Source organism: Neovison vison, chromosome 4 (genome assembly GCF_020171115.1).
Source record: "Neovison vison isolate M4711 chromosome 4, ASM_NN_V1, whole genome shotgun sequence".
In the NCBI taxonomy this organism is placed as follows: Eukaryota; Metazoa; Chordata; class Mammalia; order Carnivora; family Mustelidae; genus Neogale; species Neogale vison.
In genome coordinates, this window is record NC_058094.1 from 37720331 (window position 1) to 37733470 (window position 13140).

General features: G+C 34.4%; 1 protein-coding gene and 1 non-coding gene across 9 annotated transcripts in view; one reads left to right on the forward strand and one right to left on the reverse strand.

Moving 5' to 3' along the window:
- The window catches only part of VPS13B (vacuolar protein sorting 13 homolog B), a 770530-nt gene that overhangs the window by 441314 nt on the left and 316076 nt on the right, over positions 1 to 13140 (reverse strand). For all 8 annotated transcript variants that reach the window (XM_044245211.1, XM_044245212.1, XM_044245209.1 and 5 more), the window contains exon 20: positions 4287 to 4396. In XM_044245211.1, the coding sequence (XP_044101146.1) occupies positions 4287 to 4396 (110 nt within the window). The remainder of the gene's footprint in view (positions 1 to 4286; positions 4397 to 13140) is intronic.
- On the forward strand, positions 3126 to 3231 carry LOC122905726. The gene has a single exon (XR_006384417.1). It is a non-coding gene; the product is annotated as a U6 spliceosomal RNA (small nuclear RNA).

Below are 13140 nucleotides of genomic sequence, written 5' to 3' on the forward strand. Positions count from 1 at the left end.
CTCTACTAATAAATTATCTTATCATGTGAATACATCATACTTTTTTTATCTACTTCCTTACAGTCATTCAAGTTGTCTCCAGTTTTACATGGCTGCAATAAATACTGCAGTAAGAGGCTTATCCATGACTCTATAGGCTCCTATGAGTATATGTGTTAAAAGCATATCTTTATTAAAAAGTGGGATTTAGAGGGGCGCCTGGATGGCTCAGAGGGTTAAGCCTCTGCCTTTGGCTCAGGTCATGATCCCAGGATGCTGGGATAGAGCCCTACATCGGGCTCTCTGCTCAGCGGGGAGCCTGCTTCCTCCTCTCTCTCTGCCTGCCTCTCTGCCTACTGGTGATCTCTCTGTCCAATAAATAAATAAAATCTTTTTTTAAAAAGAAGTGGGATTTAGGGCCTAGAGGCTATGTCTATTTTCAATTTTTTAAAAATAAACTATAAAAACTAGACTTGGTTATTTTAAAGATTTTATTTATTTATTTGACAGAGAGAGAGAGAGAGAGAGATCACAAGTACACAGAGAGGCAGGCAGAGAGAGAGACGGAAGCAGGCTCCCTACCGAGCAGAAAGCCTGATGTGGGGCTCAATCCCAAAACCCTGAGATCATGAACTGAGCCGAGGGCAGAGGCTTAAACCACTGAGCCACCCTGGTGTCCCAATGCCTATTTTCAATTTTACTGGATATTGCTAATTCATCGATTTTCACTCATAACAGTAGTGTATAAGTTTATGAATTTTCTATTTTTTCACCACTACTGAGTATTAGCATTTTTCACCCAATAGAGTTTAAAAAGTAAAGATGAGTAGTCATGAGTGACAATTATTTTTTTTTTATGAGTGACAATTATTAAAGCTGGATGATACAGTCACAGGGATCAATTATGCTATTCTCTCAATTACCCATGTTAAAAAAAAAAGTAAGAATAAAATAGTAGGTTAAGTATATTTTTAAAAATATATTTTTGAGATACTGATGAACCATAGTAAAATAGTAATACTGTGAAGTGCTGGTGAAAATGTACACTGTAACCAACTGTAGAAGGTAAGTCACAATATAACAAAGTCTTCAAAATATTCAAAAATATATGCCTTTTTGAAGATTTTACTTACTTATTTGAAAAAGAGAGAAAAAGGAAGTACAAGTGAGGGGGGAGGGAGAGAGAGAGGGAGAAGCAGACTCCCTGCTGAGCAGGGAGCCTGACCTAGGGTTCAATCCCAGCAACCAGAGGTCATGACCGGCGCCAAAGGCAGACACTTAATTGAATCAGCCACCCAGGCCCCTCAATATATGCCTTTAACTATTAATTACACTTTCAAAAGTATATTCTAAGTGAATACTTAAAAAAAATCCAAAGATTTAATTATGAAGATATTTATCCCAATATCATTTTAACTCTGGATGAGTAGGGTTATGGGTATTTGTTAGTATTACTTTTAAACAAAACTACTGTTTTGAACTTGGAATTTTTTAAAATATATATTTACATTTAATTTTAAATAGTTACAATAAAAATAAAATTAAATATAAAAATCTTTAAAGGTGGTTGTTATCAATCAAATGAATCAATCTACTTAAAATGCTAGGACAAAAAAAAAGATGCTGGAACATTGATCTTCAGGGATATCTCTAGCATAACTTGACATAATTGTGTCATTTATAAAATAACCAATGAAAATTTACAGTACAACAGGATATTATTCAGTCATAAAAAAGAAGTCTTCTCATTTGTGACAATATGGATGGACCAAATAATAAGGTAGTTAGGCTAAGTGAGATAAGAGAAAGAAAAATACCTATTGATTTCACTTATATATGGTATATTAAAAAAAAAAAAAGACAAACTCATGGGGGCAGTTGAGGTGAATGGGGTCAAAAGGTACAAACTTCCACTTAAAAAACAAATAAGTCATGAGCTGTAATGGACAGCAATATGACTATAGTTAAAAGTACCATATTATATATTTAAAATTTGTCAAGAGAGTAGATCTTAAGCTCTCATCAAAAGGAAAAAAATCTGTAGCTATCTGTAGTGACAGATGTTAACTACTTATTGTGGTGATAATTTCAAAATATACACAAATATCAAATCACTATGTTGTATACCTGAAAACTAAGAAATCAATTATTGCTCAATTAAAAGAACTTACATCTAAAATATTTCTCAAATGCACCCTGACATTAGTGTCATTGACTGTTAAGGTGGATTTTTATGCAACTGCTGGTAAAGCAGAGATGGTGGAAAGACTAGTTTAGATGGTCCTGTTTTTTACTGGCCTATTTTCCCTCATAGTGCCTGAATGTTTGTTCTGAGTATCTGATGCACAAGAACTGCACAGTAAATGTTCACTTTCATTTTTATTTTCTCTGTATTGCCTCTTCTTCTTTAGTATTATTCAACATTCTGTTAGAGAAAACCTCCTAAAATTCAAATCTCTTTATATCAGGTTCCTATAGTTCTTCTGTACCCTTCAAGATGAAGTCGCAAACACTCTGTATTTAAAAAAAAAAAAGTCTTTTATGAATTGGCTTCCACTTCCTACCAGTCTCTATAAAAATTGGCTCAAGTCTGGAATCACTGAAGGTTCCTTTCTTACCAAATTAGTGGGGTGTTTTTGTTGTTGTTGTTTTTCCTCTGCTCACACAGTTCAGGCTAGAGCAACCTTTCCAGTCTGGTTTACTGCTGTAATGCTCAACTCAACTGTCTTAATTCCTCCTTTTAACAACCTCATCTGCCTGTGAGAACTACTCTTCTTTATCTTTTGCCACATAATCCTATTTAGATCTAATATAGCAATTTCTAAAAATGGCATTACTATATTCCTTCATATTCCTAAATACAGTAAATAACTCTAGAGGGAGGGATATACTAAAAATTAACTTTTATTTCTGTAGCCCCAGTATCTAGCACAGTGCCTCGTGGTCTCTAACTATTTGATAAAAAAGAACAATGAAACTGGGGAATGGAAGCTGTAGTTTCAAATTAAGACAGGGTTAAGAAAATCCTTTAAAAGATACTCCTTGAGACATGGGTTGAAATATTCAGTCCATTTTTGTCTTATTTAATTATGAAATTGTATATTTTTCTATCACCTAGCTTTAAGTTACTTCAGAAAAAAGATGCAGCACTCACTTTGGCAGCACATATACTAAAACTGGAACAATACAGAAAATATTAGCATGGCCCCTGTGCAAGGATGACAGGCAAATTTATAAATGTTTCATATTAAAACAAATACCAAGTCATTCCAATTAGAGTACTATAAAATTACAATTAAGTCAATAGGAAAATGCAATGCAAGGTAGCATAAATTTGGCCTGAAAAACATTTAGTTCTGAAATTTACTACATGTGACAATATGTAGGTAAATGTCAATAAGCATCAGTTTCTTCATTTTTAAAATGGGAAAAATAAAACCCTTCTCTAAGAATTCCATTTAAGCATCATGACATAGAAAATTACACTTAAGCATTCCAGGAACCACAATTAGGTACTCTTTACTTTGCAATTTATACCCTTTTAAATAAGCATACATCCCAACTCTTTTATACCAACCATCCCAATCCAGGGGTTTGGCACTCTATGAATACTTGTTGAGTAAACCTAAAGATGAAGAGGAAATACAGAGATAATAAAAACAAACGCTAACATTTTCTACGCAATTCCTACACATCAGACACTCAGAACAAACATCTAGGCACTATGAAGGAAAGAAAGTCAGTAAAATAGAACTACCTAAACTAGCCTCTCCAGTGTTTCTGCTTTACCAGCTATTGCATAGAAATTCACTTCAATAGTCAATGAAACAGTAACTTACTGTTTAGAAATGAAAGAATAGAATTGCTTGAAAGGGGTAGAATGGAGGACAAAGGAATTGTGGTACGTCCATTTAAAAAATCAATTCCAGGGGTGCCTGGGTGGCTCAGTGGGTTAAGCCTCTGCCTTCAGCTCAGGTCATGATCTCAGGGTCCTGGAATCGAGTCCCGCATCGGGCTCTCTGCTCTGTGGAAAGCCTGCTTCCCCCTCTCTCTCGGCCTGCCTCTCTGCCTCCTTGTGATTTCTCTCTCTGCGTGTCAAATAAATAAATAAAAACTTTAAAAAAAATCAATTCCGACAATACGTAACTGTAACAAATGACTAAGAAAAAGATTTATTCATTAAGAGAGTAAATTATAGTGTGTAAACCTGGCAATTCACAGACCTGTACCCCTGGGGATAAAAATATATGTTTATAAAAAAATAATAAATAAATAAATAAAGAGAGTAAATTATAAAAATTTCTCACCTGCTGCATATGTCTACTGGTTCGTTTCTGTGGCTGATAAATGAGCCAGGTGTATAAGATTGGGTCAATATTAACTGCTACTCCTTGTACACTACAAAGAAGTACAGCACCTAAAAATCAAGATTTTAAAATTGTGTTAATTCCTCCTATAAAATAGTAAGCTTTGTATCATATCACACCAAGTAGGGCAGCTGTAATAGAAAAGACAAATTAACAAGGGTGGACAAAAAGATCTGGAGGAATTCCAGCTTCATATACTGCTCGTGGGAGCATAAAATGATGCAAATACTTTCAAAAACACTTTGGCATTTCCTCAAGAAGCAAAATATACAGTCACAATATGACCCAACAATTTTATTCCTAGGTATGTACCAAGAGAACTAAAATCATATGTCCACTCAAAAGCTTGTACCCAACTTTTCAAAGCAGGATTCATAATAGCAAAATGTGGGAATAACACAAATATCCATGAATGGTTGAATGGATAAGCAAAATGTGGTAGAGCCATATAATGAAAAATGATTTGTCCATCACAATGAATAAAGTACTGATCCATGCCTGCACCACACCTTGAACACACGTTAAATGAAAGTCAGTCAGTCATAGAAAACCACAGACTGGATGATTCCACTTACATGAAATGACTAGAACAAGCAAAACCCCAGAGAAAAAAGGTGGGATTAGCAGATGCCAGTGCTTGGGGCGGGGCGATGGAAAGTAACTGCTAATAGATACGCGGTTCTTTGGGGAGTGATTAAAATGTTCCAGAATTAGAAAATGATGATTGTTGCACAACCTTGCAAATATACTAAAAACCATCAAATTATGCGCTTTAAAAATAATGAATTTTATGGAAAATGAATTATCTCATTAAAAGTGAATGTGTCTACCACATGATTTCACTCATATGTGGAATTTAAGAAACAAAACAGATGAACATAGGGGAAGGAAAGGAAAAATAAAATAAGACAAAACAGAGATGGAGGCAAACCATAAGATTCCTATTATAGGAAACAAACTGAGGTTGCTGGAAGGAAGGGGGGGTAGGGAATGGGGTAACTGGGTGATGGACATTAAGGAGGGCACTTGATGTAATGAGCACTGGGTGTTATATGCAACCGATGAATCACTGAATTCTATCCCAGAAACTGAAAAATTATACAGTATAAGTTAACTAAACTGCATTTATATATAAAAAAATTTTTTAAGTGAATATGTCTTTAATAATAAGAAGCTTTATTTTTTAGGCAAAAAGCAATTTCTATATTGGTCATGAGAACAGAATATTATCTCCCTTTTTTGTTTATTTTACAAACTTAATTCACAATGTGAAAGGAAGGATTATTATAACCACTCAATAAATCACTGCAAATTATAGCTTTTAACGTACAAAAGCAAGAGATCTGCCTAGATGAAACACAGGCTAACATTCTGACATAAAACACAAAGCTGAAGTGTAACAAGTTGCAATTCCATTCTAGCAAAGTATTTTAGTCCCTCAGTGATAAAAAGCAACTCACATCGAACTTAACTAAAGCATAATATCCCATTCATAATTTATGTGCAGGTTATGTGCATTCCATGAATACAATTTTGCATTTCTACATATATTTTTTGATAAAATATTATTAGCTCTGTTGGGATATATGGAGTACCAAGTAAGAGGTATTTGTCAATGTTGCTCTCAACTATATCTCCAGTATCTAGAAAAGTAACGGCCATATGGTAGGAACAGAGAGTCGTAATAAAAGGTAGATGAGTTCTTGGATTAGGTACGAAAGCCCATTCATTCTATAACATTGCACATTATTTAAACAATACAATTACTATTAGTACCAACTCCTATGAAAAGTGAACTACACAGAGATAGAGATAGAAATATAGAGGACAGTAAGCAAGAGAAATATCCTCTTTTTAAAAACTTTTGCACAGAATTTTCAAATGAGCAAAAATTGTCATATGTATTCCTATTCCACATTTTGGTGCTTCTGAATATTCAGTGTAGATTCTTGGACAGCATTCAGAGACAACAGAAATCCCACCCACTTTTAACTTCCCAAATGTAACACTTCCTTCATGTAACAATACGTGTGCTCCTGAGCAATGAGTCACTCAAATACATATCAGGAAGGAATAAATAGGAGAAGATAAATACAGGATGACTGGAAAAGGGGAGTCATAACTGAAGACCCTTAGAAAATACAATTTAATATATATATATTTTCCTATAGCAGAATGCATAAGAAGTATTAAAATCCTTTAAAGAAATTAATTGCATACTTTTAAATGGAGAGTTTAAAATTCTTATTTAAATTCAAGAATATATAATTCAATCTTAAAAGTTAAAAGATTTTTCTAAATTCCATATAAAGAAATGAAATTACAGTTAGGTTTAAATTACTGTGAAGTGTTTCCTGCCACATAAGCCCACTGTAATATAATTTGTTTTATAATTAATATCACATAAATATTAAAGACACCACAAATAATACATATTTTACAATAAGAAATGTGTTCCACAAAAAGCAACTGCAATAAGAAAGAAGAATGTGGGGTCCATGAGACAAAAGATCCAATACAGGAGAAAAGTGACAGGAATCCCCAAACAACAACAGTAATTTAGTGACAGGTACGTGAAAAATGTAGTAACAATATTTAAGATACATTTATTATTTATTTTTGAGAGAAAGAGAGAGAGAGAGAGCGAGCAGTGGAAGGGGCAAAGGGAGAAGGAGAGCGAGGACCGCCAACAGACTCCATGCTCAGCACAGACCTGTGGTGAGCTGGATGCAGATCTCTATCTCGTGACCCTGAGCTGAAATCAAGAGTCAAACCCTTAACCAACTGAGCCACCCAGGCCCCCAGAAAAGCAATAAAACACAATTATTAAATACATGAAAAACACATGCTATAAAGGAAATGATAACTAATCACAGCATACATTACTGTACCATGAATATTTATAACCAGAAATATGTAAGTTCTGAAAAAAATAGATGCACTGATTAATCAAACATGATATAACAATTTTGAGAGTAGGTATATATAAGAAGAATGTGAGATGTGAGCAGGACAGAGTGAGTGTTGGCTAAATATCATTTTCCAGAGTAAGACATCAATAAATTTTGCTCTAAAGTGACCAAGAAAGAGCAAGAGAAGTCATATTATTTAAAAATATGGAAGTAAACACCAAAATAATTATTGAAAAGATTTGAGAGGTGTTACCTCTTGAAAAGGGCACACACACAAAAAGAACAGTTGCCATGAGGGAGAACACAATTAGGATTCTCAAACTGGGGTCAAGAGAAAAGAGCGGTAGATGAGATTTCAATTTTCTTGCTGAGGAGTGTCTCTCTAGCCATTAGTAAAAAGCAGAATAAAATTTTCTGTTTGAAAAGTCTCCAATTCACTGTCATGTAACCACCACAAATTATGATCTGTAAAGGGTTCTCTTCACCAAAAATCAGCAACACTTACAAAAAGCAAGCCATTGTGAGAGTCAGAAAAAGCAACAAACAACAAATTTAGACTTTCAAGTACTGCAGATAGCCAAATACAGAAAATAAACACCTATGTATAAACTATTTAAAATATAAAAGTATGGTATCATGCAGAGTATCAAAAAAGAGAAAGTATCAGGAAAGAACATACTTTAAAGAAAAACAAACTATAAAAATGACATAGTTAATTGTTGGTGTAAAAAACACATTGGGCAGGTTAGACAGATCAGCTATAGCTGAAGAGGAAAAAAAGTGAAATGGGAAAAGCATGCGAGCTCATTTAGAATGTGTCTAAAACAGAAAAATGAAAAATGGTTATGAAAATGAGGTTAAGAGATATGAGTACCGAGTAAGAAGATCAAACATGTCCAGAGGGAGATACCAAAAAATGGGGAAGAGGCAATATTATTAAAAACTTAACAGCTGAGAATTTTACAAAATTGTTGAAAGATAATAAGCCTCAAAAAAACCCACAACTAAATAAAACTCAATAAAATCAAAACATATAAAGCATTTCAAAACTACAATGAGATATCACCTAAAACCTGTGAGAATAACTAAAATCAACAACACAAGAAATAACAGGGTTGGCAAAGACGCGGAGAAAGGGAAGCCTCCTTGCACTGCTGGTAGGAATGCAAACTGGTCCAGCCACTGTGGAAAACAGCATGAAGGATCCTCAAAAAGTTGAAAATAGGGGTGCCTGGGTGGCTCAGTGGGTTAAGCCTCTGCCTCAGCTCAGGTCATGGTCTCAGGGTCCTGGGATCGAGCCCCACATCGGGCTCTCTGCTCAGCAGGGAGCTTGCTTCTCCCTCTCTCTGCCTGCCTCTCTGCCTACTTGTAATCTCTTTCTCTGTCAAATGAATAAACAAAATCTTAAAAAAAAAAAAAAAAAGGTTGAAAATAGAACAATCTACCCTATGACCCAGGAACTGCACTACAAGGTATTTACCCAAAGCATACAGAAATACTAATTTGAAGGGATATAAGCACCCCGAAGTTTATAGCAGCATTATATACAATGGGCAAATTGTGGAAACAATCAAAATGTCCACTGACTGATGAAGAGAATGGAATGGAATGAATGGAAGATATGCACACAATGGAATATTACTCAGCCATAAAAAGGAATGAAATATTGCCATTTGCTAGGGAGTATTATGCTAGGTGAAATAAGTCATAGAAAAACACATACCATATGACTAAATTCAAATGTGGAATTTAAGAAACAAATAACCATTAGGGAAAAAAGAGAGAGAGAGGCAAACCAAGAAACAGACTCTTAACTATAGAAAACAAACTGACCGTTACCAGACAGAAAGTGGGTAAGGGGGTGGGTAAAATAGATGATGGGGATTAAGGGGTTACTTGTGATGAGCATGGGCTGTTGTACGGACTTGCTGAAATACTAAATCGTACACCTGAAACTAATATTAAACTGTATGTTAACTAACTGGAAATTAAATGAAACATAAAAAAATAAACATAAACATATTTTGTTAAACAAATTAGAAAGAAGCTACAAACACTGAAGGGAAAAGAAGATTTTTTTAAAAAGCACCCTGAACAACAAGAATGATCATCTGGGGATTAAAAGCACAGACAATCAACTTCTCAGCAAAAGAAAATAAATGGAATTGAGTATATGATTTTACTTCAAAATTTACATGTGTTATATATATATTCTTTTGTATGTACAAAGTGTTCTGATTAAAATAATGAAGAAAATACAGAAATTACATGTATTTTTAAAAAGGAATATATCAGGATAAGTTTGTTCTAATAATATGCATCTTAAGTACAAGGCACATACAAACTTTTTTATTTTTACTTTTTTGGGGGGGAAGAAATCATTTTTTATTATTTATTAACATTAACTACAATGTGATGTGCATCACAGAGATTCTATCAAGAGATGCAAAGACAAAGAAATCTTACCCTTTTCATATCCGTGCAGACAAAACTCACTACATACATATTCTCAGGATAAACACAAACTTTTTTTAATTATGATGAAAAATAAACCCACAAACCCTATACAAACAAAGCAGTTTATAAATTTAATAGTATGACAACTTGAAAGGACAAAAGTAAATTAGAAAATTACAGACATTCTCCATATTGGGCAAGTTATTGTAAAAGTCCTTTCAGCTGTGTCAAAAATTAAATGTGTTGGGTAAATTTTTTAAAAAACTTTCTCAGTGAATTAGTAGCATTCCTTTTTAATTGAGATTTTATAGAAAGGAAAAGGAAAACAAATGCATCAAATAAATATTTTCATGTGAAAACTAACCTTAAAAGCCTTATTTTATTATAAAGAAGTTAAAATATTTCAACAAATGTTCATAAAAGTTATATGATTACATTTTATCAGAGATGACTGAATGACACATAGCCAGACTGGACCTCTGTGAATGTTACATAGGTGATAAAAGAGAATAATCTATTAATTTAATATCAAATTAGTTGAAATTATAGAGATAAAGTTCTTTTAAATTTAAAGGGATATTTTCATATTATACTCAATTCAGGAGACTTCACCTTTAAAAATAACCCACAAGCTCTGACATGTAAGCACACAGACAACTAGTCTGATTCTGAGTCTACTCAGAACAGATTCCTCATAAATCACTAAAACTTGGCAATATACTATTCTGTTTAATTTTAGCCTGGGAGACAACTAATAAGAAAAGTGTGCTTTATTTCTCTGCTCACTGCCAAAAAAGGCTCCTTTACGCACATTCCACCCAGACTTCACAAATTAGTTAAACCAAGGCACCACTGTCATTTCAGTTACATCCTAAGCTGAAAATGAAATGAAAATGAAAAAAAGAGTGAGAGACCAAAGGTGCACAGAATTACAATTAAATATACATGCTTCTTGTCAGCTATAGAAACTCTGTCAAGCCAATGAGATGGTCTTGTGAAATACTGAGGTATAAAAGTGGGCAAGTACCCTGCATTTTATGTTAAATCAATGAATGAGACAAAAAACACAGACATATTCATCTTCATCTAAGCTTCAGTGGCTAAAACTCACTATTTTTCTATTACATAGCTACAGTAAATTAAGGGCATTTTAGATTCATACAGCTCCTAAGAAATTATTTGCTGCTTTAATTTTTAAGAATAATTTCAGGAATTTTAGTCTGTTAAGTAAACAAAAAAGAACGAATCAAAAACATAGGTGGAGAATAAAGGCAAGATAGAGTAATCACAGGCAAGAAATGACAGAGCAGGGATGAGCTGCCAACCACGGGTAACTTTAGCCAAGGTAATTGTCAAGTTTAGTATAAATGAATCATAAGACTTTTAGGTATGTGAATACAGTAGCTCATGTTACTTAATTAAAAATTATCATGCTTTCCCATAGCATATAGAAAATCACAGGAGAACTCTATTCCATCATAACAAAAACAAGCCATATAATGCCTTTCAACTTACCAAAGCTTTTCAACATTCATCATACAGCAGGGTTTGCAAAGAAACCTAATGAACAAAAATCCTCAAAGTGAAAGGCCCTAAGGCAGGAAGGAATGAATAGTGGCTTTCATTCTTGGCGGAAATTGGCAAAAACTCCAACTTCGCAGAAGTTGGAGAAGAAACATGTTGTTAAGAACAGAAATGTTAACAAATGTTTAAAGATGAGTTTGGGGACTGACACGACAATTTAGAATCCCTGAGAATACTAGACACAAGAGGAGTGTACCCACCTGACATCTCTTTTCAACAAACCTCCACCAAATACTCATGAGAATGGCAGGGCACAGGACTGGAGAAATGAGGAAGACCCCAGTAACATGCAGGCACATGGAGCCTGATGACTTCTGAGAGCAGAGAAGGAAACTAAAGGAAATCCCATAGTCGTTGTGAACTTTTCAGTGAGCACCAACCAGGGCTATCTGTGACTAGGAGAAGAAAAGAGGAACTAAGATAGATTCCCCTGTAGGCAAATAATAACAAGCAAACAAGGCATGTTAGATCTGCGCATAGGTAAGAACCAAGAGCAAAATCACAAACAATACTGAAAGGAAGATTCTGATCCTGCTCTCAAAAAATGTGAAGCCGGGACGCCTGGGTGGCTCAGTTGGTTAAGCAGCTGCCTTCGGCTCAGGTCATGATCCCAGCGTCCTGGGATCAAGTCCCACATGGGGCTCCTTGCTTGGCGGGGAGCCTGCTTCTCCCTCTGCCTCTGCCTGCCTCTCTGTCTGCCTGTGCTCACTCTCTCTCCCTCTCTCTGACAAATAAATAAAATCTTTAAAAAAAAAAAAATGTGAAGCCTACAGTGAGCTCAACATAAGTAAAGCAAGAACCAGACCCACGTCACCTAGAGAATAAAAACAAAGATCATAAAACATAGAGAATATAGTCAATACTATTTTAGTAATCTTATATGGTGACAGACAGAAACTACACTTAACATGGTAAGCATGGTATAATGTACACAACTGTTGAACCACTATGTCATGAACCTGTAAATAATAATGTATGTCAACTATACTTCAATTATAAAAACTAAAAAATAAAGAGAAAAAAAAAAAAGAAAGCAAAAGCCAGACACAACTCAACTATACTAATTACATTACAGAAGAAGAAGCATGTTCTTTTATGGGCATAAACATTTTTCTACCGTAGGCACTATTATTCCTTTTTATATACAACTTTTGGCATTCATTTTAAAAAATATGAAGCACAGTAACAGAAAAAGAAATAGCTCATTATCAAAAAAGAAAACAGTCAATAGCCCGAGTTCAAAAGGGAGCATAAATACCAGAATTATGAAAGATTTTAAAACAGCTCTGATAAATATGTTAAAGAATATAGTGAAAAAGGTAGATGGTGTGCATGAACCAAAGAAGAACTGCAGTAGAGAGAGAAATTATGAAAAAGCAATAAACAGAAATGTTAGGATTTAAAATGTAATACTGGGGGCACCTGGGTGGCTCAGTGGGTTAAAGCCTCTGCCTTCGGCTCAGGTCATGATCTCAGGGTCCTGAATCGAGCCCCACATCAGGCTCTCTGCTCAGTGGGGAAACTGCTCCCCCCCCACCTGCCTCTCTGCCTACTTGTGATCTCTATCTCTGTCAAATGAATAAATAAAATCTTTTAAAAAAATGTAATATTGGAAGTGAAGAATTCTTTGAAAATTTCTTTTCAAAACTTATAAACAATATCAACTGACAGGTTAAAAGAAAAAATTAGGCAAACTCCAAGAGGAATAATTAAAAAGAAAAACAGATCTAGCCACATCATGATCAAACTGCAGGAAACCAAAGCCAGAAAAAAATTTTTTGAAGTCACTCAGAAAAAAATAAATATATAAGGGAACTATGATTAAGGATATTTCCTCATCA